General features: G+C 43.0%; 1 protein-coding gene across 3 annotated transcripts; it reads left to right on the top strand.

Annotated features, from left to right (window-relative positions):
• The first annotated feature begins 1,850 nt into the window (after positions 1-1,850).
• Positions 1,851-25,515, top strand: LOC117496386 (NLR family CARD domain-containing protein 3-like). 3 transcript variants are annotated; one of them, XM_034148035.1, is made up of 9 exons: positions 1,851-1,969; positions 4,248-4,345; positions 4,432-4,573; positions 13,050-14,808; positions 14,895-15,068; positions 18,971-19,144; positions 19,288-19,461; positions 24,598-24,644; positions 24,806-25,515. In XM_034148035.1, the coding sequence occupies exons 4-9, from the start codon at positions 13,118-13,120 to the stop codon at positions 25,342-25,344; spliced, it is 2,799 nt and encodes a 932-aa protein (XP_034003926.1). In that variant the 5' UTR covers positions 1,851-1,969; positions 4,248-4,345; positions 4,432-4,573; positions 13,050-13,117; the 3' UTR covers positions 25,345-25,515. The 3 variants fall into 3 exon arrangements, with proteins under 3 accessions (XP_034003926.1, XP_034003924.1, XP_034003927.1); XM_034148033.1 differs by lacking the exon at positions 1,851-1,969 and adding an exon at positions 2,575-2,770; XM_034148036.1 differs by lacking the exons at positions 1,851-1,969; positions 18,971-19,144 and adding an exon at positions 2,578-2,770.
• Positions 25,516-26,901: the final 1,386 nt, after the last annotated feature.

Raw genomic sequence — 26,901 nt, 5'->3', positions numbered from 1 at the left:
TTCATGTTAGTGTTTACTTCCTGTCTGTAGTCCATACTGTGTTCATGTTAGTGTTTACTTCCTGTCTGTAGTCCATACAGTGTTCATGTTAGTGTTTACTTCCTGTCTGTAGTCCATACTGTGTTCCTGTTAGTGTTTACTTCCTGTCTGTAGTCCATACAGTGTTCCTGTTAGTGTGTACTTCCTGTCTGTAGTCCATACTGTGTTCATGTTAGTGTTTACTTCCTGTCTGTAGTCCATACAGTGTTCCTGTTAGTGTTTACTTCCTGTCTGTAGTCCATACTGTGTTCCTGTTAGTGTTTACTTCCTGTCTGTAGTCCATACTGTGTTCCTGTTAGTGTTTACTTCCTGTCTGTAGTCCATACAGTGTTCATGTTAGTGTTTACTTCCTGTCTGTAGTCCATACTGTGTTCCTGTTAGTGTTTACTTCCTGTCTGTAGTCCATACAGTGTTCATGTTAGTGTTTACTTCCTGTCTGTAGTCCATACTGTGTTCATGTTAGTGTTTACTTCCTGTCTGTAGTCCATACTGTGTTCCTGTTAGTGTTTACTTCCTGTCTGTAGTCCATACAGTGTTCATGTTAGTGTTTACTTCCTGTCTGTAGTCCATACAGTGTTCCTGTTAGTGTTTACTTCCTGTCTGTAGTCCATACTGTGTTCATGTTAGTGTTTACTTCCTGTCTGTAGTCCATACTGTGTTCATGTTAGTGTTTACTTCCTGTCTGTAGTCCATACTGTGTTCATGTTAGTGTTTACTTCCTGTCTGTAGTTCATACAGTGTTCCTGTTAGTGTTTACTTCCTGTCTGTCTTCTTCTGGTGATTTATCTGACGTCCAGCGCTCTGTCTTTTAACCTCTTTTCCTTTCTCTTTCTTGATCATCCTTAGCAACGGTCTTTATAGTCCTTGACAGCAGTCTGTACTACTGTATTAACAACGTGTCACGTGTTCTGAATTGACCAATCAGAATCGAGTATTCAACTAAGCCGTGTAATAAAAGTTGTTGGTAGCCTTAAGGGCCTACACAGTTGTTATGCTATACCACATTGCCTTTCACTGGATGTATAATGAGCTGCACTAAACTACATTTTAGCATTTAAAATACCGCGCCATTCTTTTGCGGTTATTTTGGTGAAAGCAACTCAAAAGTAATATAACATTTTTTTTTATTTGTATTTAACCTTTATTTAACCAGATAAAAGCATTGAGATAAAATCTCATTTTCAAAGCTGACCTGGCCAAGAAGGCAGCAACGTTACACAGAACACAGAACACAGACATATGAAATACAGAGAACACAACTAAGAAAACAAAAGAGGAAAAAGCAGTCACTACATTGTGCACATTAGGACAGTAAGAAAGGTGCTACTTATTACTGCAAGAGCAGCTGGTAGTGTGACAAAAGTAGTGTGACTCATTACATTTCAGAGACAGTAATATTGTAATGTAACGTATTACTTAAAAGAGACAGTAATAAGTAATATGTACTGTATTACATTTAACTTGCCCAACACTGAACAGGACACATGTTTCTTGATGCTGATTCTAAACATCTGTCTGAAATATTGTGTATGGTTTCTCTCTGAGTGAAAGCAGAATGAGTTTAGAAAGATCTCCATGTAGTGTTGTCAGTGTTTCAGGTAGATATAGTTGCAGTCTGATTGTTATCTGAGTTCTCGTCATCAGAGAAAAATGCAGGGCGTGTCAGAACCCGCTCTAACAAGTTGTGACTGTTTTTGTCTAACTCTTAATAGTCTGAATCATGCAGGTGAGGGAGAGTCTGGCAGGCTGACAGCTACATCCTGTAAGGGCGGTTTCCACGTGACTCTGATGTGTTTTTACTCTCTGGATTTCTGAGGGTGTGAAGGCGTCCTCAGATCAGATGCAGGCAGACTCAGGACAGAAGAGGAAGAGATGAGCAGAGTTTCCTCCTCACCTGAAGAGAGTCTGTGAGCAGACCTGAAGAGAGTCTGTGAGTAGACCTGAAGAGAGTCTGTGAGTAGACAGGCAGTGATATCATAAAATTGTTAATGAACGCATTCAAACACTTGGTAGTTTTTTTTTTACCAGCTGTTCTGTATTCACCTTGCAGGTACAGCTATGTGGCTTTGATCCTGGATAAAGTGTTTAAGTCATGGATGTTAAAAGTTGAACGTCTTCATATTTGTCTAACATGATAGTTTACTATTCAATCATGAAGTATGACGCTGCGCTGTCAGTACGCTTGTCCATGTTTGTGAAACCCTGGTTGATTTACTGAGTTGATAACCAGCGTCGTAGGACCACTTAGCGAGATCTCGTTTGTTAGTGTTTGTTAAAATAACTCAAACATACCCAGGGTCTGTTTGAACATCTGTCTGAAATATTGTGTAGGGTTTCTCTCTGAGTGAAAGCAGAATGGGTTTAGAAAGATCTCCATGTACTGTTGTCAGTGTTTCAGGCAGAATGAGTTGCAGTCTGATTGTTCTCTGAGTTCTCGTCATCAGAGAAAAATGCAGGGCGTGTCAGAACCGGTCTAACAAGTCGTGACTGTTTTTATGTCTAACTCTTAATAGTCTGAATCAGGAAGGTGAGGGAGAGTCTGGCAGAATGACAGCTACAACCTGTAAGGCCGGTTTCCACGTGACTCTGACGTGTTTTTACTCTCTGGATTTCTGAGGGTGTGAAGGCGTCCTCAGATCAGATGCAGGCAGACTCAGTACTGAAGAGGAAGAAATGAGCAGAGTTTCCTCCTCACCTGAAGAGAGTCTGTGAGTAGACCTGAAGAGAGTCTGTGAGTAGACCTGAAGAGAGTCTGTGAGTAGACAGGCAGTGATATCATAAAATTGTTAATGAACGCATTCAAACACTTGGTAGTTTTTTTTTTACCAGCTGTTCTGTATTCACCTTGCAGGTGCAGCTATGTGGCTTTGATCCTGGATAAAGTGTTTAAGTCATGGATGTTAAAAGTTGAACGTCTTCATATTTGTCTAACATGATAGTTTACTATTCAATCATGAAGTATGACGCTGCGCTGTCAGTACGCTTGTCCATGTTTGTGAAACCCTGGTTGATTTACTGAGTTGATAACCAGCGTCGTAGGACCACTTAGCGAGATCTCGTTTGTTAGTGTTTGTTAAAATAACTCAAACATACCCAGGGTCTGTTTGAACATCTGTCTGAAATATTGTGTAGGGTTTCTCTCTGAGTGAAAGCAGAATGAGTTTAGAAAGATCTCCATGTACTGTTGTCAGTGTTTCAGGTAGAATGAGTTGCAGTCTGATTGTTCTCTGAGTTCTCTTCATCAGAGCAAAATGCAGGGCGTGTCAGAACCCGTCTAACAAGTCGTGACTGATTTTATGTCTAACTCTTAATAATCTGAATAAGGGAAGGGGTGTGAAGGGCCCATCTTCCAACACTGACCTGGTTTTACTGAAGAGCCTTGAAAATGTCAAATGTTTGTCAAAAATATTCTTCCCCTAGATTTGAACCTCATTGTAACTTAGTTATGAGGGAACTTGTTTTTCCTATTTTCAATGATATATCAAAAACACATTTCTTATCAGTTCACAAAAGACCTCGTTTTTCTTAAAGGGGACCTATCATGCAAAATGCACTTTTGTACGTCTTTTCTACATGAATATGTGTCCCCGGTGTTCCAGGGAACTCACCAAGTGTCAGAAAACACAACGCTCTCTATTTTCCTCCATACCCAAATCTCTAAAAAAGGGGCTGCAACGGATCTGATAAAAACTGATCCAGATTTGAACACTGTCCTGACGTCAGGACGGTGGCGCTACGGCTATTGGGCCAACTCCACCAATCAGGAGGAGACAGCCACGGCCATTGCCGTTCGAAAGCGCTGGAGACGCTGTAGTACATATGCCAGGCCTGTAGGTGGTGCTGTTCTCACAGAATCTGCCCTTGCAAAAACAGAGCTAAAAAATGTCAAATTGAGCGAAATGAGGCATGGCTAAAATGCATGATCTGTTTGGTATTGAAGAAAAAAAAGTATAAATATGCCTTATATAGGTATGGTCCTACACTATATTATTATAATATAGCATGATAGGTCCACTTTAAAGTCCGTAACTGCTTTCATGTAATTAACGTACATATTTTAAGCCAAACAATTATATATTTTTTAAACCTAACAAATACGTTTTGTTGAATGGTTACTGAGGGCAGTTCAGTTGTGTGGGATATTTTGTGGGGGGCAGGGCTGTACATTACCTGTGGATGTACATTGAAGTGACTGTTTGTGTGTGCAGGTGGAGGCTCTGCTATGGATCAGTGTGAGGACAGAGAGGAGGAAGCCCCCCCCCTCTAAAAGCTCTGGGGAACATGACAGCCAGACCAAAGCTCAGAGGTGAGATCTCCACCTGTCCATGACTCTTCTCCATGTCACAGCTCAGCACTCGTTACTCACTCAAAGCTCTGTGTGTTGTGTTCCAGCCCAGAGCAAACACCACATCCTGCTGGACCTGGACCTGGACCTGGACCTGGACCTGGACCTGGACCTGGACCTGGACCGGGACCGTGACCTGGACCCAGCTCTGTGTCCAGTAACCAGCTTACTGGCAGAGACCAGAACCAGGTGTGTGGTCGCCGGCTGAGTCACTCTCTTATTTCTCTCATGGTACTTATTTGTAGCAGTAGGTCAACTTGGTTTGCAGAAGTAAGAAAAGGTATCCATTGTGCCACATGCTTCATACAATATAGACAACAGACACATCTTTAAAAAGTCCCTCTGGCTCCAGAACATCCACAAAGCTGTTTTTAAACCTCTTGGTTCTACACCTTTAGGAAGATTAACCTCCGGCCCGAAGGAAGAAGCTGAAGCTCAGCTTGCAGGGGGTGGGAGTCTTCATTGAACATGGAGTTAGACAGCCTCTGTAACTGTCTGATGAGCAGGGGCTCCAGGTTTAGCTGAGACTCACCAATCAGTCTGCTAGACCACTTTATGATCTGACTGAGACAGTTTCTGCTCTTTAAAGACAGGTTACCAAACCAAGACATTAAAGGAAAAGACAGAACTGACTGTGCTGATTGTCTTCAAGTTTAGGATTGACTTCCTGAATGTCTTTCGTGAAGTCTAAGGTATTAAAACAAGTTTAGAACCGATTAGGGCATTTACTAACTCGACATCTGAATTGAAGCCATCCAAAGTCACATGGCAGCTGTACAAAAATACAATACAACAATATATAGTTCTGTAAGATAAAGATGTTCTTTCTCTGTATCTTTGCTCTGCAGGGAGAAAATATGAAGACACCTAGAGAAGTCCTATTCAAAACTTTAAAAGATTTGGGGGAAAATGAGTTTAAAGACTTCAAGTGGTACCTGGAGGGGAAGGTCCTAGGATTCCCAGGAATCCCAAAGAGTGAACTAGAGAAAGCAGACCGAGGGGACACAGTGGATCTGATGCTTCGGGACTACGACATAAACACCATTAAAGTGACCAGAGACGTTTTGAAGAAGATCCCAAACACAAAACACTGAAAACACTGAAACACTGCAACACTGAAACACTGACACACTGAAAACACTGACACACAAAAAACACTGAAACACAAAAAACACTGAAACACTGAAACACAAAACACTGAAAACACTGAAACACTGTAACACAAAAACACAGAAACACAGAAACACAGAAACACAAAAACACAAAAACACTGAAACACTGAAACACAAAACACTGAAAACACTGAAACACAAACACACTGAAACACTGAGACACTGACACACTGAAACACTGAAACACAAAACACTGAAAACACTGAAAACACTGAAACACTGAAACACTGACACACTGAAATACTGACACAGAAAACACTGAAACACTGCAACACTGCAACACTGACACACTGACACCCAAAACACTGAAACACTGCAACACTGAAACACAGAACACTGAAACACTGAAATACTGAAACAATGCAACACTGACACACAAAACACAGAACACAGAAAACTATTAAACAGCCCTGCTATATACTATGACCATTCTTTACTTATTTATAATATGGTTCAAATGGAGTAATTTGAGTTGTCTGATGCACTTGATACAATTTTACTTTTTTAAATACTGATGTGTTTATTCAAAACCATTTCAACACACAATGTCATGACTTTTTCAAGATCTTTTTGTCAAACTATACTATGACTTGACTAATGTTACAGAATGTTTCGGAAAATGAAGATTCCAGTACCACTTTAAATGTTTCGTTTGTAATCGTTTCCCCATGACCCGGAATAGTACTGCCAGAATGAACGATATCCAAAATGTCTTCTAGTTTACAAACTTCAGCCATTCTGTTTACACGGGGGTCACTACTCATTCTGTTTTCAATCGTCATCAACAACACACTTATTAAACAGGTTTTGACTGCATTCTGATAAATATATACAGATTGTTTTCCATAGTAGTTATCCCTTTTTTTTTTTTTTTATTATTTTTTACTTTAAAGAAAAGTCAAAGTATCGGAAAAAAAATAAAATAAAAATCCCTGGCTTCAATCAACCGCTGGTTATTAGTCTTCTTCTTCTCCATCCAGCTCGGCATGGATCTTTTCAAGTCTCTCCTTGAGGCGTCTGCAGTTTTTGAGATTGTGCATAAAAGCCTCCGAAGCGCCTTGGATCCTCCATTCAGCCGTGTAAATGTTTTTATCATTAAGCCTCTGGTCAATCACAGTAATGAAGTCGGCGAGCCAAAGTCTTTTCATTAACGCGTTGTAATTGTTTCTGAAGACATATTCTGGAATGTCATTCAGACAATCGTGTTGCCTCTGGCTGGGGTGGCTGACTCGACATCCATTGCAGATTTCTTCTCTGTACCGATGCAGTACCCTCTCCAGAATATCAACCAACTCCGATTTCACTATGTTCAGAAACAGAGACGTCTTGGCCCCAGGAGTAACATCAGCAGCAGTAGTACTGCAATATGTGGGTGTCCACAATGGTGGTGACGATAGTAGTCCAGGAGTTTGCTGTATATTCAAAAATATAATGGAGAGGAAAAAAAAATATATATATATATATATATCACAGTATGTTGAAAAATATGAAAAAAGTAATGTTGTGTTAAAATAATATGAAAGAAAAAGTACTTAACTTTCTACCAGTTGTAAAGTTGTCATACATAAAACTGTATCAAAACAGTAAGTGAAAGACAACGGGGGGAAAATAGAAGTGTTAAAATCACCAACTTCCCTTTTAGAGTCACAGTCTTTAAGAAAATACATTTTTGTTACAAAATAATTGACATTCTACCAGTTGCCAAATGTTCCTACATAAAAGTGTATCAACAAAAATATCTTGGTAGCTGAAAATAACTAGAATATCAGAGAAAACCTACATTATTTAACTGTACAAGTGTTTTTTAGAAATAAAAAAAAGGGGTATTAAAGAAACCCCCATTCCCTTACAAAGTACTTCATATTATACCCCTTTGTTAAGTGTTGCATACATAAAAGTGTATCTAAAAAGTATCTTGGTAACACATGAAAAGAGAAAAAAAAAGTCAAAATCTGCCTTGTGTCAGTAAATAAGTGTTAAAAATCACAAACTTGCCTTTTAGAGAAACAGTCTTTACGAAAAAATCTAATCAGACAATGTACTTCATTTTCTAGTTTTAAGGTTTTGCATACCTCAGAGTGTGTCTAAAAGTATCTTGGCAAGAGAAAAAAGCCATAATGTGCCTTGTGTCAGTGAATAAGTGTTAAAACCACCAACTTCCCTTTTAGAGTCACAGTCTTTAAGAAAATACATTTTTGTTACAAAATAATTGACATTCTACCAGTTGCCAAATGTTCCTACATAAAAGTGTATCAACAAAAGTATCTTGGTGGCTGAAAATAACTAGAATATCAGAGAAAAACCTACATTATTTAACTGTACAAGTGTTTTTTAGAAATAAAAAAAGGGGTATTAAAGAAACCCCCATTCCCTTACAAAGTACTTCATATTATACCCCTTTGTTAAGTGTTGCATACATAAAAGTGTATCTAAAAAGTATCTTGGTAACACATGAAAAGAGAAAAAAGTCAAAATCTGCCTTGTGTCAGTAAATAAGTGTTAAAAATCACAAACTTGCCTTTTAGAGAAACAGTCTTTACGAAAAAATCTAATCAGACAATGTACTTCATTTTCTAGTTTTAAGGTTTTGCATACCTCAGAGTGTGTCTAAAAGTATCTTGGCAAGAGAAAAAAGCCATAATCTGCCTTGTGTCAGTGAATAAGTGTTAAAATCACAAACTTATAGATAAGCTAGAGGCTATTTTAGATTTGTCAATTAGAGTTAAAGGGTTAAATAACATTTTCAAACTGCTGTTCATAGTTACTGGATACATAACGAGCCTCATCATTATCTCGATTTTCTACTTCCATTTTTATTTAACAGTGAAACGTCTTATTTTAGTACAGTCTAGTCAGAGGAGTTAATACTATTACTTTAATTGAAAAACACACCATTCGCCACATCTTCGGAAAGACATATTACATTTGACCAAGTTAATGTCGTAGTGCATACAAGGTAATAGACTTAACGATTTGCACTGCTGCCTCTCTCCGCGTTTCATTTACAGTGATCGGTTTATCGTTCAATTCACATTCCCCAACTAGATGTTTAGGGGTCTCTTGGAAGTAAATGAATGCATTTTTTATATCAGATAAGTGCATTAACATCACTTGCAAATTCTCTATCCTTTCACCCGCAACGATTATAATCTGCTTTGCTTCTTCTTCGGTTTCACCATTATTAGCTCTGAATGTAATCCTTTCTGGGGCTTCTTGTGCTTCTTGTGGTCTGTTCAATACCTGGCATAGGATTTGTTTAGCTGTAAGGACGGGTACCACATAATTGTCTTCAAAAGCTGGACATTCTTACAAGTTCCCCCTCCTCAAAGTTCATTCCCGTAGCACCTTTCCCCCACTGATGCTAGTGACCCCCCTTTGTATGCTAATTACCCCTTTGTTCGAGGCGTTATCACATGTAGGTGTGTTCAGTTAAACACTGAGATTTTCAACATACTACTCTACAAAATGATTTTTTCATATTCTTTTGACAAACTATACTTGACTTTTTTACGGAAAATCATGACACACTTTAATGTGACTTATTCTTAATTTTACCATACTAAAGTAAGACTTGAAAATACTATATCGTTTTCTAGTTTTTTATATTATACATCCTTATTTATGTTAGTGTGCTGAGAAAACACAATAAGCAATAGCGTTTTAACAAGCAGTTTAAACTGTCTGTGTCAGTTTTACTTATCTCCATATTAAGTGATTATATAATATGACAGTGATAATTTCTATGTTTATTCATTGCAAATACTTAGTTACTTACCACTTGAACTGTTTAGCTCTTCAAGGTTAACTGACCTAATATATATACTTTTTTGTAGTATTGTCACCACGTTCTTAAGAATTATATGGACGAGTTGGCAGCTGCCATGGCTGGACTGTCAATCAAAAGTTACCAGTTATCAAGCGATGGTATGGACAACTTAACAGCTGACTTGGCTAGACTTACTATGAGGAGTCAGCAGGTAACAGATGAGTGTGTGAATGAAATAACAGCTGCCTTCAGAGGACTCTCCACTAATGCACAGCAGCTTCCTGTTAGTGCCTGCACTGAGAATCCTCAAATACAGAGACAAGTCACTTTGTCCACGCTCCCTGAGACCCTCAAGCCCACTAATGCCTAGGTGAATAATATTGACTTGTGTTAGTTTTACTTAAACTTACTTACATTAAGTGATCATAATATGACAGTAATAACTTCTATGTTTATGCATTGCAAATACTTAATTCTTTTTTGTTAGTTCTACACCTCTCTTTATCCGCTCTCCAAGCCTCCAAGGGCGGACTCCTGAGGTCCGTAATGCCCCCCTAACATGACACTTAGACTATTTACATCATCTAGGGAAGCACACCAGTAAATGTAGCCTCATGTAACTTCATATGGGGATTCTTTAATAGTTGTGTGAAGTAGTTAAACAATAAGGGGGTAATAAGATCTTTAAATTATAATTTTCCTCTCAAAGAGACTTCGTTGTACACACACACACACAAACAAAACAACATTAAATAATGACATGATATTATAGTGATAACACATAATGTGTAGAAAGAGATGTCCTGTATGGGTTGATTGCGCGTTGATCTGTTGGTAAAATGCTCATCTATCATTTTCAACCAAGCAGTATGAGGTCAAATTTAATAAGTAATAGTTTGTCACGATTTTACGGGAAAAAGTCAGAGCGCAATGTCACATCTTAAAGACAGCTTGAACTGGATAGATGGTTAGTCTTTTTTCAAAACATACCATATGTTCTGCATGTTAGTATATTTGGCCAAATCGGGTTAGGCCCTACTGCCCCACTCCCCCAATAGGGAAGTCACGCTTTGAGAAGAGGTGTTTAATTTCACAGATCTGACTTGATGTGATGGCTGAAGTAATAGGGACGGGGGAGGAAAATTCGGGGTGAAGAAGCAGAAAGATAACTTGTTTGTAAAACGGACAGCACTTCAGTTTCAGGAAAGATGACACATATAACTTCATATAGGGATTATTTTATTAGTGGATTTGATGTAATTAAACATAAAGAAAAAAAACAAACGCCATGGGGTCATTAAGATCTTTAATTTATTGCCAACCTCTTCAGAGAGACTTTGTTGCATTTATTACCAGATTACCCCTCCTTTCAACAAAGAGAGGCCCTTATAGTTAGTATAGTAATTAAACATTAGTTCACCATCCGTACACTTCAAGAGAGCCTCCTTAGTTATTAACCCAACTCTTATTTTTTTTTTAAAAGGCGGGGTAGGAGGGGAATACGGGTATGGGTGTGTGTGTGTGTGTGTGTGTGTGTGTGTGTGTGTGTGTGTGTGTGTGTGTGTGTGTGTGTGTGTGTGTGTGTGTGTGTGTGTGTGTGTGTGTGGATGGAAATCTCTCCGGCCAGAATGATATCCCCTTTAGCGCAATACCGCATCAGTTGCACCTCTTATGTGACATACAAGAATAGTGTGTGACAGACAAAAGATGTCCTATAGGGGCTGATTATGCATGGACATAAACGCTAGTAACGTCTAATCTGACGGGGGATACCCGCTGTTGCTGACGGAGGGAGACCCCGGTGCTGCGGACTATTCGACATGCATCTCTGCATGCGGTGAGCGGAACAAAACACACTCGTAGATAACACACGTAGCTATTTTAATTACCTCTCAAACTACCTAAACTAGTTAAAGTTTGTTTTAGTTTTACTGTCGAGTCACTCATTATTGGACCCGCGAGCTGCATGATACTGGCGTGTTGTCAGGAGGGGGGAGAGCAGTCCGTTTATTATTCCCGTGTTATTGTAAATTACTGTACACGTTTTGAATAGTTAATTAATCTACTATAATTAGTTGGTTTAATATCGAATCATATCAGTTTGTTTCAAAGCTCATTAAATAACATAGAAGACCTTTAGCCGGCACTTTTCTAATTTTGCCACGGAAGATTTAAACTGTAACGAACATGCCGACCGGACAGGAGGGGGGAGGAGGAGGGGGTTGAGAGGGGTGGGGGCTGAGGAGGGGATGGGGGGCGACAGGGAGGATGTGAAACCTGCTGTAAGGAGGGGGTGGGTTGAGAGGGGTGGGGGCTGAGTGGGGTGGGGGGCTACCTGAGAGGATGTAACACCTGTATGTGAGGGGGAGGGGGGTGGGCTGAGGGGGGTGGGGGCTACCGGTGAGGATGTAACACCTGTACGCGATAACACCTCGAACAAAGGGGCTCATTAGCATATCAAAGGGGGGTCATTAACATAATTAGGGGGCGGGACTTAGAAGGTGTGACCTGTCACTTTTTTATGCATACTAATGAGATTGAAGCGGGATATGTACTACTACTAATGTGTTGTGTTATATTAGCTGTTTACCACATATGGTGTTCTTAGTTTCCATACCTCCTGGGTTTTACAAGCAGCTTATCAAGTCTTGGCAAACAGTATAAAACACGATTAAACGTGATAGTATATAAAACCATGCTCGTATCTACAACCTATAGAAATGCAAAACGGCGTCAGTTTAGACGTAATTCTGTCCTCCTGCTTACCGCATCATTTATGAGAAAACATTTCATAACATTAACACAACATATTCGAGGTGGTTTTAAATAGCATATCCATATTTATTTATTTCTCCAATTTATGTGTTTGTGTGCACTGAGGAGTCTCAAACAGGCGTTTGTTTCATCATTTTAAGATTGGCTTTAATCAATGTTTGAAAAGTAATTCTTCATATTTGATAAATGAGAGGTAACATTTTATTTATGGTATTATTTCCACATATTTCTCTCCATTCTTCCTTCTGCCAACGGTGTCGCAGTTTCTCGTCTCTCCCGTTTGTGTGCTTAGTGCGTACGCATGGGTTAGAGTTTGCGTGGAGGACCGCACATTTTCCCGTCAAGTTAGTATTTTATAAATCGCAAACATTGCGTAGAAACTGGCGTACGCCATTTTTTGAGCGTATATCCCTTTATAAATGAGGCCCCAGAGGAGCACATTGCTCAGCCTCACTGGGATTGCTCACTGCAGATTATGTCCTACTCATGACTAATGGCCCAGCCCCCTACAGGTGGAAGGAGGTATCATTTGCCGTCCAACATGACTTGGGGAGAAAGGGACGGGTTATTACTGTGACCCCCCAGGGTGTGTTGTAGATGGTAGGCTACTGCAGGAGTATACTGCGACTCACTAAGAGCCATCCACTTCTTGTATAACTGGAGAGAGAGCTGTGTCCACACCCTCAGTGGGTGCTGGGATCTGCTGGTATCGTGCCTCATCTCCCAGCAGCAGGAATAAGAGTCAGTCAGGTTCAGGGCCATGGTTCTCTGTGGGAAAACTGATGGTTCTCTGTGGGGTGGAACTTATACTGGACAATGTACAGATAATTATGCAACAATATCCAGTGACTTGACATAAGGAAAATAACTTGCTATTTTGTCAGAAATGGGTCCAATTAGAAGGAAACATTTTGATGTGTCTTTAATGTAAATGTCTTTCTTATTCATTCAGATATTCTCACAAAGTGCCAAGGTGAACTCAAATCAAACCTGAAGAAAACATATGAAAATATCAAATTTATGGAAAAATCCGAACCCCTACATGAAATCTACACGGAGATCTACATCACCAAGGGAGACACCGGAGAGGTCAACAAGGAACATGAGATCAGACAGATCGAACAAGCATCCAGTAAACCAGACAGATCAGAAACACCCATCAGACAAGAAGACCTCTTTAAAGGCTCAACTGAAAGAGGTAAACCAATCAGAGCAGTGATGACAAAGGGAGTGGCTGGCATTGGGAAAACAGTCTTAACACAGAAGTTCACTCTGGACTGGGCTGAAGGCAAAGCCAACCAGGACATCCAGTTCATATTTCCATTACCTTTCAGAGAGCTGAATGTGGTGAGAGAGAACAAGTACAGCTTGGTGGAACTTGTTCATCACTTCTTCTCTGAAACCAGAGAGGCAGGAATCTGCAGGTTTGATCAGTTCAAGGTTGTGTTCATCTTTGACGGTCTGGATGAGTGTCGACTTCCTCTGAAATTCCACAACACTGACATCCTGACTGATATCAGAAAGTCCACCTCAGTGGATCGGCTGCTGACAAACCTCATCAAGGGGAAGCTGCTTCCCTCTGCTCGCCTCTGGATAACCACACGACCTGCAGCAGCCTATCAGATCACTGAGTATGTGGACATGGTGACAGAGGTCCGAGGGTTCACTGACCCACAGAAGGAGGAGTACTTCAGGAAGAGGTTCAGAGATCAGGAGCAGGCCGGCACCATCATCTCCCACATCAAGACCTCCCGAAGCCTCCACATCATGTGCCACATCCCAGTCTTCTGCTGGATCTCTGCTTCAGTTCTGGACCACATGTTGAAAACTGAGGGAGGAGAGCTGCCCAAGACCCTGACTGAGATGTACATCCACTTCCTGGTGATTCTGTCCAAAGTGAACGTCAAGTATGATGAAGGAGTTAAGACAGGTCTAAACTGGAGTCCAGAGAGCAGGAAGATGATGGAGTCTCTGGGAAAACTGGCTTTTGAGCAGCTGCAGAAAGGCAACCTGATCTTCTATGAGTCCAACCTGAGAGAGTGTGGCATCGATATCAGAGCAGCCTCAGTGTACTCAGGAGTGTTCACACAGGTCTTTAGAGAGGAGAGAGGAACGTACAAGAACACAGTGTTCTGCTTCGTCCATCTGAGCGTTCAGGAGTTTCTGGCTGCTCTTCATGTCCATCTGACCTTCATCAACTCTGGAGACAACCTGATGGCCCCCTGGTGGTCTAAAGTCTTCAGACGAAAACCTAAACATCTCTACCAGAGTGCTGTGCACAAGGCCTTACATAGTTCAAACGGACACCTGGACTTGTTCCTCCGCTTCCTCCTGGGTCTTTCACTGGAGACAAATCAGACCTTATTACAAGACCTGCTGACACAGACAGGAAGTAGCTCACAGACCAACCAGAAAACAGTGAAATATATCAAGAAAAAGATAAGAAAGAACCCGTCTCCGGAGAAAAGCATCAACCTGTTCCACTGTCTGAATGAACTGAATGATCATTCTCTGGTGGAGGAGATCCAACAGTCCCTGAGTTCAGGCAGTCTCTCCACAGAGGATCTGTCTCTTGCTCAGTGGTCGGCTCTGGTCTTCATCTTACTGTCATCAAAAGAAGATCTGGACGTGTTTGACCTGAAGAAATACTCTGCTTCAGAGGAGGCTCTTCTGAAGCTGCTGCCAGTGGTCAAAGCCTCCAGGAAAGCTCTGTAAGTGGAGATAAAACTACATTAACTAGGAACAGTTTGAGACATGATAATATAACTCTTTGTGTTCACTGCTGATCTTTCCCCAGGCTGAGTGGCTGTAACCTGTCAGAGAGAAGCTGTGCAGCTCTGTCCTCAGTCCTCAGCTCCCAGTCCTCTAGTCTGAGAGAGCTGGACCTGAGTAACAACGACCTGCTGGATTCAGGAATGAAGCTGGTATCTGCTGGACTGGAGAGTCCACACTGTGACCTGGAGACTCTCAGGTCAGAGTTCAGCTGATATGTTAACTGTCAGAGTGGTTTTGTTCAGCGCATTTCTATCGACTAATTTCCAGTTTTATCAGTTTGTTGTTTATTTTTCTTCTTCAAAACAATAAACCACAAAACCATGATAACAATCTGATTATATTTTAAGACAGATGGCGTCACTTATCTACATCTCAATATATCTGACTGATTGACCAACCCAAACATGCACAGACAAACAGATGGTATCATTTGACAAAAGAACTAGAAAAGATTGTATGCTGAAACTTTGCGCTCAATCACATTTATTATTAACCTGTTTAGGCCGAAGGCCCCCGCCCGTGGGGCTGCAGGTCTTTTTTTCACAAAACTGTGTCTCAGGGCTTCTTAACATTTAAAAGCCTATTAATGTGTCATACCCACTTAACGGGAAGAAACTCATCTAACTGACGATACAAACCATTTTTACCGAAACAAAACACAAGTCTCACAAGAATCGTCTAAATCAGGGGTTCCCAACCTTTATTGTGCCAAGGACCGGTAGTTACCTTAAAAAAAAATCGCGTACCGGTTGTCAATTTTAACTGATTTTAATATTTACTCACCACCAGCAGGTAGCAACAGAGACTAATTGTATGTAACAGCCTGAACAAATACTAGAACAATATGCATCCAAAACATATTAACAAAGTTTAAAAAAGAACCGGTGTTGTTTTTTGGTTTTAAAACCGACGTTATTCAGTTTTTAAACCAAAACGGGAAAACAGATAAATTAACATTTTGGTTTTGTTTGTATGGTTTACGGATAATCCAATGAATGCTGGGAAAACGAGGAGAAGGCGCATTATGAAGGAGATGTCCGGTCGTGTGTGTGTGTGTGTGTGTGTGTGTGTGTGTGTGTGTGTGTGTGTGTGTGTGTGTGTGTGTGTGTGTGTGTGTGTGTGTGTGTGTGTGTGTGTGTGTGTGTGTGTGTGACTGGCACTGGCATTTGTTTTCAGAAGATATTATGATAGTGTCGTTCGTTCCGGTGCACTCCCGACAGCATTTAGCACTACATCGAGATTAAGATTAAACTAATTTATTTTGGGAACAGCCGCATATATGCCGGTGTCGGACAGACACAAACTCACCGAACACACAGAGCTGAGCAGAGCACACACACATCATGCGCCTTGGTTACTGACTGGACATCTCCTTCATAAAACTAATAAAAGGGGGAGTAATCGGGCAGTTCGATGTGTGTAGATGTGTGTGTGGTTAACACGTAGCAGCCTGCAGTCACTCTTAAACTGTTCTGATTAAGTTAAACACAGCGAAGGCGGTGCGTAAAAAGGCACAGCTCTTTACCGAGTATACGTCCCGCTGCCTCCTGATGCTGCAGCCATTTCATGAAGTGAAGGAGGGTTTCCTTCTATAAAACAGCTGCGGGCAGCAGATACCGTGAGAGTCCCGGACATTAATCCATAGATCAAGGCAGACTGGTTTACTCTCCTGTTTTGCCAATCCGGTGCTTAAACAAATAGCTCTACACCCCTGGCCGACATGTCCTTAAAATGAAGTCCGAGTTTGAAATATATCTCAAATAATGTATGCACCACCATTTCCCCACATAAACATAACAGTCTGCAATCAAACGGTTGTCTCCTGTGCGCTCCTCTTCCTACTTGGCGCACCGGTAACATGCTCGTGCGCACAAGAGGCTGAGACCTTTAGGCTGAGCCGCCGAATCCCTCGGGACATCATAAAAGCCATTTTCAACGGTTTTCTGGTGAAAGATGAACTAGCTACTGGATGAAATAATATGACTGGTGGCATAGGTGCGAAAATTATTATAATATTATGATAAAATATTTTTATATATTTATAATTCTGCAAATATTACGATAAACTCACAGCTATTTCGCGGCCCGGCAGTAACACCTCCGCGGCCCGGTACCGGTCCGCGGACCGGGGGTTGGGAACCCCGGGTCTAAATGAGCCCTGAGCGAAAAAATGCTAACACACTTAGCACAGAACTCACGGTAAAATACCCTTATTACTTATCGGATCTGCAAAAACAAGATATCGATTAGCAAGCTGAGATTCCACAGATTCCAGAAATATAAGTATCATCACTGAGCGATCAAAACCCGTGACAGGGGAAGCAAACCCAAACATCACACCACGTAGCTTTACGGAGCAAACACGGGACATTGTCTTACCTTAGCTGTTATTCTGATCAAAAGTCGTGTTCAATGGCATTAAAACGAGAAAAACGCGGCTGAAGGTTAATCCATAGGTTAATCCAATGCTTCTGTGTCACTTTGAAATGATTACTGATAATCCATCATCATATTTATGTCAAAAACGGAGTTTTCATATATAGCTGCTATGATAGCTACCAGAGTGTATGACATTTTCCGGTTTTGGGCCTTCTGGCTATGCATCACTCATTCACCAATGGGTAATGTTTAGATGGATTTTAGGGACTTCCCCGCGATAAGTAATGGTTTATTTTTGGACGGACACTATAATTTACATTACTATTACTATGTACTCTGGAGACTCTCAGGTCAGATTTCAGCCGATATGTTAACTGTCAGATTGGTTTTGTTCAACCATTTCTATTGACTAATTTCCAGTTTGATCAAATTAGAATAATAATACATTTCGATTTTCCTTTGGCTTGTTGTTTATTTTTGTTCTTCAAAACAATTAACCACAAAACCATGATAACAATCTTATAATATTTGAAGACAGATGGCGTCACTTATCTACATCTCAATGTATCTGACTGATTGACAAACACAAACAGACAAACAGATGGTATCATTTGACAAAGGAACTAGAAAATATTGTATGATTGAAACCTTGCGCTCAATCACATTTAATATTAAAGGGGACCTATCATGCAAAATGCACTTTTGTACGTCTTTTATACATGAAAACGGTGCCCGGTGTGTCAGGGAACTCACCAAGTGTCAGAAAACACAACCCTCTCTTTTCCTCCATTCCCAAATCTCTAAAAACGGGGCTGCAACGGATCTGATAAAAACTTATACAGATTTGAAAATTCTCTGACGTCAGGAACGAGGAGCTCCGCCTATATGGCCAACTCTCCACCTATCAGGGGAATGTGGGGTTGGGCCACGGCCGGCCATTGCCGCTCGAAAGCGCTGGAGACGCTGTAGTACATATGCCAGGCCTGTAAGTGGCGCTGTAGTCTGCCACAAAAGCAGCGAAGAAGACTTCCCGCCAGTAGTTACCATGGTTACCCTTCTGTTTATTCTCCGCTGTGGCTTTCTTTCTCCCTCCCCGAGGCAAGCGTTTGCTCCCGCTGCTTTAATTCAATGCAATCCCTCCCCGTCGAGGCAAGCACTGTAATTCTCTCCGGTTAGTCCACCAGCAGATGACAAACACCCACCTCTCCGCCTCTTCCAAGGAACGAGGGGACCGTGCGGCAGAGTTTCAGTTTCAGTTTCTTTCGCCGGTCAAGATGTCCGTTAAAGTTTAAATCTTCCAGACAAAATTAGAAAAGTGCCGGTCAAAGGTCTTCTTTGTGATTTATTGAGCTTTAAAACAAATGAATAACGACTCTATATAATAAAACACGGAGGACGGAGATCTCTTTTTCTCCCCCTCTTCTGACAGCCCAGCAGCTGATCAGAGCACGGCTCCCCTCTCCTGCAGGGGGGCGTGGCCAGCTGCAGCTCATTTGCATTAAAGCTACGTCACAGAATCAGACCCTGCAAAAACAGGGCTGGAAAAGAGCAAATAGAGCGAAATGAGGCATGGCTAAAATGCATGATCTGTTTGGTATTTTGAAAAATAAACTTCGCAGACATGTTTTATATAGGCATGGCCCTACAATATATTGTTCAAATATAGCATGATAGGTCCACTTTAAAGGAATGTTGTCATATTTATTCCTTTCTTTCAAGATTAACTGGCTGCAACCTGTCAGAGAGAAGCTGTGAAGCTCTGTCCTCAGTCCTCAGCTCGCAGTCCTCTAGTCTGAGAGATCTGGACCTGAGTAACAACGACCTGCAGGATTCAGGAGGGAAGCTGCTGTCTGCTGGACTGGAGAGTCCACACTGTAAACTGGAGACTCTCAGGTCAGAGTTCAGCTTTTTCTTTTCAAACAATTCAATTATTGTCATCCAGCTTTTTGTTCATGTTGATGAAGATGGTCCACCTCTGATGTTCCTGCTCATGTGACTTTTTAAAGCACTGAGTTTACTGTATTCCCTGGTTCCAGACTGTCAGGCTGTCTGGTCACAGAGGAAGGCTGTGTTTCTCTGGCTTCAGCTCTGAGATCCAACCCCTCCCATCTGAGAGAGCTGGACCTGAGCTACAATCATCCAGGAGACTCAGGAGAGAAGCGGCTTTCTGCTGGACTGGAGGATCCACTCTGGAGACTGGACACTCTCAGGTATGGACAGACTGACTGCAGGTTCCTCATATTTTTCTAATGTAATCTCTTTCATCTCTGGTCTTCCATCATGAAGGACGTCTCATTTCCCTTGATTATGTTCACAGCAGTGAGTTAACCTTGAAGTCTTATTACATGGAAACAGCCATTCAGTCCAAACATCAGAACCACTGGCTCTAGGGAGGATAATGATGGTCAGTTTATGAATTTGGTTCTGACTGAGATATCTCACCAACTGCTAAATGTGTTGAGATGAGATTCTGTTTGACATTTATGATCCCCAGAGGGTCGATCGTGTGTTTGAAGAGGGAAGAGGGTTTTTTCACTTTTATTTCATTTGTTTCTGTTTCAATCGTTTCTTTAACTGTATGATCTTTCGTTGGGATATTTGTACTCTTTGCGAGTACGGTTAATACTTTTTCGTTAGTGTTTTTCCGTGCCTCGCGGCGGGGATGGCGTCCTTCGGGGCGCCGCCGGTGTCTCTGAGACACGGAGTGCGGTTGGTGGCTCAGGCCGCAAGCACAGTGGAGCAGGTGTTGTTGGCTGTGGGGGATCAGGTGGGTCATGTAAACATCTCCTATGCTTCCCGCATGAACAAAGCGGTCGTGGTCTTTTTGAAAGACCAGAAATATGTGACGGAACTTATCGAGAGCGGATTAATGCTAAACGAGGAATATATTCAAGTTTCACCGCTGGCGACACCGTCCACGCGGATCACTGTGTCTGGCGTTCCTCCGTTCATCCCGAATGAGGCGCTGGAACGGGAGCTGAAGCGTTTCGGTAAGTTTGCCAGTAATCTCCGCAGTGTTGCTCTGGGGTGTAAGGATGAAAAGCTAAAACATGTCCAATCTCTGCGGAGACAGGTTTTCATGTTTCTGAATTGTCCCACTCAGACACTAGATGTGTCCTTCCGGGTGAGGCATGAAGAGGGTTTTTATATGGTTTATGCGAGCTCAGGGAACGTAAAGTGTTTTGAGTGCGGGGAGTCGGGTCATAAACGTGTTGCATGTCCACAGAGACGGCACACCGCTCCGCCGGGTGCGGCTGAGCCCGGGGCCGGTGGGGAAGCCGAGCCCAGGGCCGCTGGGGCAGCCAGGGCCGCCGGGGCCGCCGGGGCCGCCGGGCCCGGGGTTGCCGGGGCGGCCGAGCCTGGGGCAGCTGGGTCCGCGGCCGCGGAACCCGGTGTCGCAGGGGCTGCTGCTGCACCCGCCGGGGCCCCGGGGGCTGCGGATGAAGTAGGGATGAATATCGTGAGAGGGGTGTGGTGGGGGGGTCAGTATGTACTCAGTCATGGCTCAAACCTTAGTGCTGGAGTAGCCTCTCTAAATGTTAAGATGTGATCCAGCACAGAGATAGCGGCAGGTAGAGCCTTGATGGTGAAAGTGGAACTGTTAGATTTCTTTTTCACTTGTATTAATGTTTATGCACCCAATCAGGGCCCTGCACGTGTATCTGTGTCTCAGTTATTAAAAGACAAGCTAGACACTAGTGTACAGGGGGAGTGTGTTATACTGGAGGGGGGGGGGGACTGGAACGTTTGCACTAATGTCACTTTAGACAGAATAGGACGGGAGCCGCATCCTCAGTCGTCCCTTTTACTGTCACAGGTGATAAGAGAGGCTGACTTAGTGGATGTGTGGAGGATGAAGCATCCCTCTGTTAAACAATACACCTGGATGAGAATGCTGGATGGGGGCGTCAGTGCAGGCTAGACAGGTTTTACATGTCTGCTTCTTTTATTACTCGTGCAGTGAACTGTCACATCCAACCTGTTGATTTTACAGATCATCAGCTAGTTTGGTTTTATCCAACAGAGAAACCTAGATCGTTCAGGCAGTTTAATGTTCACATTTTACAAGATTTGATTTTCTGTGAGAATTTTAAATTGTTTTGGATCAACTGGAAATCAAAGAAAGAGTCTTTTCCCTCCCTGAGTCAGTGGTGGTAGGAAAGGCTCAGATTAGAGTGTTCTGCCAACAGTACACAGCCTACTTCACTGCCAACATTAGGAGAGCTATAGAGCACTTAGAGAGGGAGATCAGAGAGTTAGAGAGTGTGTCTGCTCGAAATATAGAACAGTCCGAGTCCTAAAACAACAACAGCTTAACTGTTTTCTTCAGGAGAAAGCCAAGGGAGCTCTGATCAGAGCCCGTTTTACTTCCATGAGAGACATTGATGCACCAATCACCTTTTTCTTCAACCTGGAGAGGTCTGTGGGCCGAAGGAAGCAGATGGTGTGTCTGCGTCTCCCCGATGGACAGGTAACCTCTGAACCTGCTGAGATGAGGAGGCATGCAGTGTCCTTCTACACGGACCTGTTCAAAGCCGAAGGTTGTGACGTAGAAGCTGCTGATGAACTTCTTCAGGGTCTTCCACAGCTGAGTCCAGCCGAAAGTGAGACCCTGGGCTCTGACATTACTCTGGAGGAACTGACCTCTGCGGTGACACAGATGGCCTCCGGCAAGGCTCCGGGCATAGACGGTTTACCTGCAGACTTTTTAAAACATTTCTGGAGTATTCTAGGACATGACTTGTTGGACGTATTGATGGAGTCCTTTGGGAAAGGGACTCTTCCAGCTTCCTGTAGGCGTGCAGTGATTTCACTGTTGCCTAAGAAAGGAGATGTAACCCTGCTGAAGAACTGGAGACCTGTGGCTCTCTTATGTACGGACTATAAGATACTGTCAAAGGTTTTAGCTAACAGACTGAAGTGTTTTATCGAACTTCTTATTGGTACTGATCAGACATATTGCATCCCTGGCAGATCAATCGTGGACAATTTGTTTTTGATGAGAGACACTTTTGATGTTTGCAAACTGTATAATATAAATGTTGGTATTATTTCTATTGACCAGGAGAAGGCGTTTGATTGTGTGGATCACTCTTTTCTGGCTGCCACATTGCAGGCTTTTGGTGTTGGGGAGCATTGTTTGTCCTGGGTGAAGTGTTTGTACAGTGATGCATGTTGTGTTGTGAAGGTGGGGGGAGGGCTGAGCAGACCTGTACCAGTTCAAAGGGGGATCAGGCAGGGCTGCCCTATCTCAGGCCTATTATACAGTATTGCCATCGAGCCCCTTTTGTGCAGACTTAGAAACCGGCTGAGGGGCCTGTGTCTGCCAGAGTCAGCTCAGGCCCCCCCGGTGGTTGTATCAGCTTATGCTGATGATGTCAGTGTTTTTGTCCAGGGTCAGCGAGATATCCAGGAGCTACAGGACAGTTTAGCTTTGTATAGGAAGGCTGCTTCAGCCAAAGTGAACTGGGAGAAGAGTGAGGCAGTCTTGGTAGGTCAGTGGAGTGTAGGAAATAGGCCCAGTCTTCCTGGTAACCTCAGCTGGGGAAACAAGGGTTTAAAGGTCCTGGGAGTTTGGTTGGGGTCTGAGGACATGGTGGCACAGAACTGGGAGGGATTGCTGGGAAAGGTGCAAGCAAAATTAGCTAAATGGAGATGGCTGCTACCCCAGCTGTCCTACAGGGGAAGAGTTCTTGTAGCCAACAATCTGGTTGCCTCGTCTCTGTGGCACAGACTCCAGGTGTTAACCCCACCGCCGGGCCTCATGAAACAACTGCAGCGGCTCCTCGTGGATTTCTTCTGGTCGGGTCATCACTGGGTGCCAGCATCGGTCCTGTACCTACCTGTGGCGGAGAGGGGGCAGGGCCTCGTGGACATTACTGCAAGGACTGCTGCTTTTAGACTGCAGGCAGCTCAGCGGCTGCTGTATGGTGCCTCTCCCTGCTGGCTGGCTATGGCCCGGCTGTTGCTCTGGAGGGCAGGGGGCTTTGGTTTGGATAAACACCTCTTTCTGCTGAAGGCCCCTGCGTACAAGATAACTGGACTTACACCTTTTTACTGCTCAGTCATCAATGCCTGGAAGATTCTGAGTTTCACCAGACCACCCGACCCCCGGCCTGGGATGTGGCTGTTTGAGGAGCCACTGTTTGACACTGGTTTTCTTTCAGGAACCCTTTTCTCTTCAGCCACCCTAAAGAACGCGTTCATTGAAGCGGGAGTGGTAAAACTTGGCTATTTGACGGGGGTCTCCACAGAAAAACTGGCTGAGGTGACGGGCATTCGATCAACCCGAGTTCTGGAGAACTTGGTAGATGAGGTGTGGCAGTCGCTGTCGCCATCCCACCGGACTTTTGCTCTGGATGCAGATCTGGCTGACCAGTGGGGAAAGGGACACGAGTATGTCTTTCCTGCCTTGAGTGAGGGTCCTGTGGTGGGGGAATGGAGAGAGGAGAATGGTCTCCTGCTATCACTGGGGACTCTAACCCTGGAACGTTCAGCTCCTGCAATGGGAAGAAGCTATACCTTAGCTGCGTAAAGGTGCTAAACCTCAGCTCGCTCGTAGGCGTCAGAGAGTCGAGGTGGATGGATGTGTTTGGTAGCTATTAAAGGCATAACAAGACAGACATGTATAATTCTTTCTTTAATAGAAATGTTTCTTCTGCCCGCAAAGTGTCCAAACCGGGCTTTTCTGGATAAGCGCATTTTTGAAACATAGTCATTGTCCATGCCGGTTTCACATTATTTGTCACAGTTGCTCCGATCAGATCGGTCTCCTCCATTTTGTAGATTATTTAAGACTTTTGAATCCACATAAACACATCGGCAAAATCCGGCTTACTTTGAGCATGTGTTTTAAACAGTTGAATTTGAACTTCACATTCATCCAGCTTGTGACAGGAGTTGTAGCATTTTTTAGACTTTTAAACTTTAATTACCGCTGTGTGCCCCCCCCCCCCCCCCCCCCCCCCCCCCCCTTGTGTGTGTGTGAGGGGGGGGGCGCAACTTCCAACAGGAGTCATTTGGGGGGGCTCTTGGGAAAAAAGGTTGGGAACCCCTGCTTTGAAGGATGCACAGAAACACTTCTTTGGGAAAGTATGAGAATGAAGAAAGGAGATTGAAGAGGAGAAATTATTGTAAATGTATAAATGTAAATATGTAAGTAGGAATAACTTTCAGACATGATTGAAAGGATAATCATTGATCAGCAGTAAGTGAGGGGGATCAATAAGCATCTGCTCCCTCCTGCTCCCTTCGGACACATAGGATTTATGATTATGATGAACATTGATAAATACTTTATTCTAACAATACGCTGTTCTGTTTCTCACATGTGTTTCTTCCTCCAGGCTGGACCATGGTGGAGAGCAGAGGTTAAAACCAGGTGTGAGGAAGTGTAAGTGTGGATCAGTCAGCTTCTCTCTAGAGACACAGATGATGGAGGTGCTATTTATTCATTAGAACATGACATCTTGAAGCTTTATAGAAAGATCACTAACAGAGAGGAAAGCCTTCAGGTGAGTCTGGTGATAAACTGCTGTCTGTGTCTCTCATCAGATTCCTGTGAACTCACCCTGGACTCAAACACAGTGAACAGAGACCTCATCCTGTCTGAGGACAACAGGACGGTGACATGTGTGGAGGAGCAGCCATATCCTGATCATCCAGAGAGGTTTGACTCCTGGTCTCAGCTGATGTGCAGAGAAGCTCTGACTGGTCTCTGTTACTGGGAGGTCGAGAGGAGAGGAAGAGTTCATATATCAGTGACTTACAGAGGAATCAGGAGGAAAGGAAACAGAGAGGACTGTGAATTTGGAGAGAATGATCAGTCCTGGAGTCTGTACTGCTCTGATGGTGGTTACTATGTCAAGCACAATAAGAGAAGAACACCCATCTCCTCCTCCTCCTCCTCCTCCTCTGGTAGAGTAGCAGTGTATCTGGATCATCCTGCTGGCTCTCTCTCCTTCTACAGAGTCTCCTCCTCCTCTCTGATCCTCCTCCACACCTTCAGAACCACATTCACTGAACCTCTCTACGCTGGGTTTGGGGTCTGCCCTGACTCCTCAGCGTCTCTGTGTCCTCTGTGTCCTCTGTAGGAGGAGACCACTTCCTGTCCTGGGGTCACATGGTGTTTTAAATGGAGGCTTCTCATTGGTTACCGTGTGTCTCACTGATTGTGTCTGTAATAAAGTTTTCTTGAAGCAACGTATTAAAGCTGATCCTGAAGACTGTAGTGATCGATACGTTCAATAAAGATTTAGAACAAGCAGCGTCTATGAAGTCAATCTGTTCCTCCTCCTCCTCCTCCTCCTCTCCTCCTCTCCTCCTCCTCTCCTCCTCTCCTCCTCTCCTCCTCTCCTCTGTCATATTTCTGTTATCAGCCAGTGTTCGTGGGTCTGGTGGACCCGCTGCCTTTTGGGGTTTCAACACGATCAAACTATTTGAGGTGAAAATACAGAAGTTGACTTCATCCCAAAGAAAGCCATATAAACACATATATGGTTCATATTAGCCCTTTGACATGTAGATCACATTCATCAATTCAAGTGCTCGGCCTACTTCAACCAGCTGATGCTCCTCTTCTTCAAAGTCACTGTGATCCTCACATTCTGAAACCTCTTCATCATCATCATCATCACATGGTTCTCTGAGCAGATAATCTTTTGGCCATCTTGATCAGCTGTGAGAAGGAGAAGCATCATTTATTGTGTCTCGGCCCGAATGTGCAGCTTGGATAGAGAGTGAACTAAATAAAGATCGGTTCAAAACATAACGTGAGAGCAGACAGGAGACGGACACACACACACACACACACACACACACACACACACACACACACACACACACACACACACACACACAGGAACCTGTACAGTGGGTTCTGATATGTTCTTCACAGAAAATGAGCCACGGCCATTGAGAGCGAGTTTGAACAAATAATTGATGTAATTTTTCTTTAGCTAAATAGTGAAAACGGGTCCCACAGAGCCGAACTCCATACAAGGGTTACATCAAGCATGAAGCCTTCTTTAAAGTAGACAAACAAACAAACATGTTTACTGAAAAGATACAAGGAGATCTTTATCTGACACAAAGCTGAACGTGCATGTTATGATTGTGACATGACTGAAAAGCCAACGTGTTTAAAGTCATTGTGCAACCCAAGGTCTAACTGTCTATCGTCACACTGAAACTCATCATGACCACTTTACGCTTTTTAAATCTCCACCTCAAACCATTCTGCGCAGAAACCAACCGTGTGAAGCATCCAGATGCAATATCAGGGATGTTCTATTAATGAAATCATATATCGATTCACATTGAGGTTACTGCATAGCTCAAACCCTACATACGTGCAATGACTAACACGGGTCTCTTCTCTTAAGGTTCAGTCAAAGCAAACCAACAGAGATGGGGTCGTTACTAAAAAAAAGTAATATATTACATATTACATATTACTTTAAAAAAAAGTAATATATTACACTACTTCGTTACTCTCTCCATAAAGTAACTCGTTACTTTACTCGTTACTTTACTCGCAGGGCCGGCCCGCCCCTCCCTACAGGCAGATCACGCAGACTGCTAAAGTTTCAAATGTTCTCTTTAGTTCAGTTTCCATTGTCGCATAAGACTGATCCAGATAGCTCTGACTA

This window comes from Trematomus bernacchii, unplaced genomic scaffold (genome assembly GCF_902827165.1).
Source record: "Trematomus bernacchii unplaced genomic scaffold, fTreBer1.1, whole genome shotgun sequence".
Lineage (NCBI taxonomy): Eukaryota > Metazoa > Chordata > Actinopteri > Perciformes > Nototheniidae > Trematomus > Trematomus bernacchii.
This window is presented reverse-complemented; position numbering and strand designations above follow the sequence as displayed.

What these genes read in the sequence shown, in the direction of transcription:
- LOC117496386 (XM_034148035.1), top strand. Translation starts at nt 13,118, where the DNA reads ATGGAAAAATCCGAACCCCTACATGAAATCTACACGGAGATCTACATC. An exon ending in TGGAGACTGGACACTCTCAG is followed by an intron (nt 19,462 to 24,597) that starts GTATGGACAGAC and finishes TTCTTCCTCCAG; the next exon opens with GCTGGACCATGGTGGAGAGC. An exon ending in AAAACCAGGTGTGAGGAAGT is followed by an intron (nt 24,645 to 24,805) that starts GTAAGTGTGGAT and finishes GTCTCTCATCAG; the next exon opens with ATTCCTGTGAACTCACCCTG.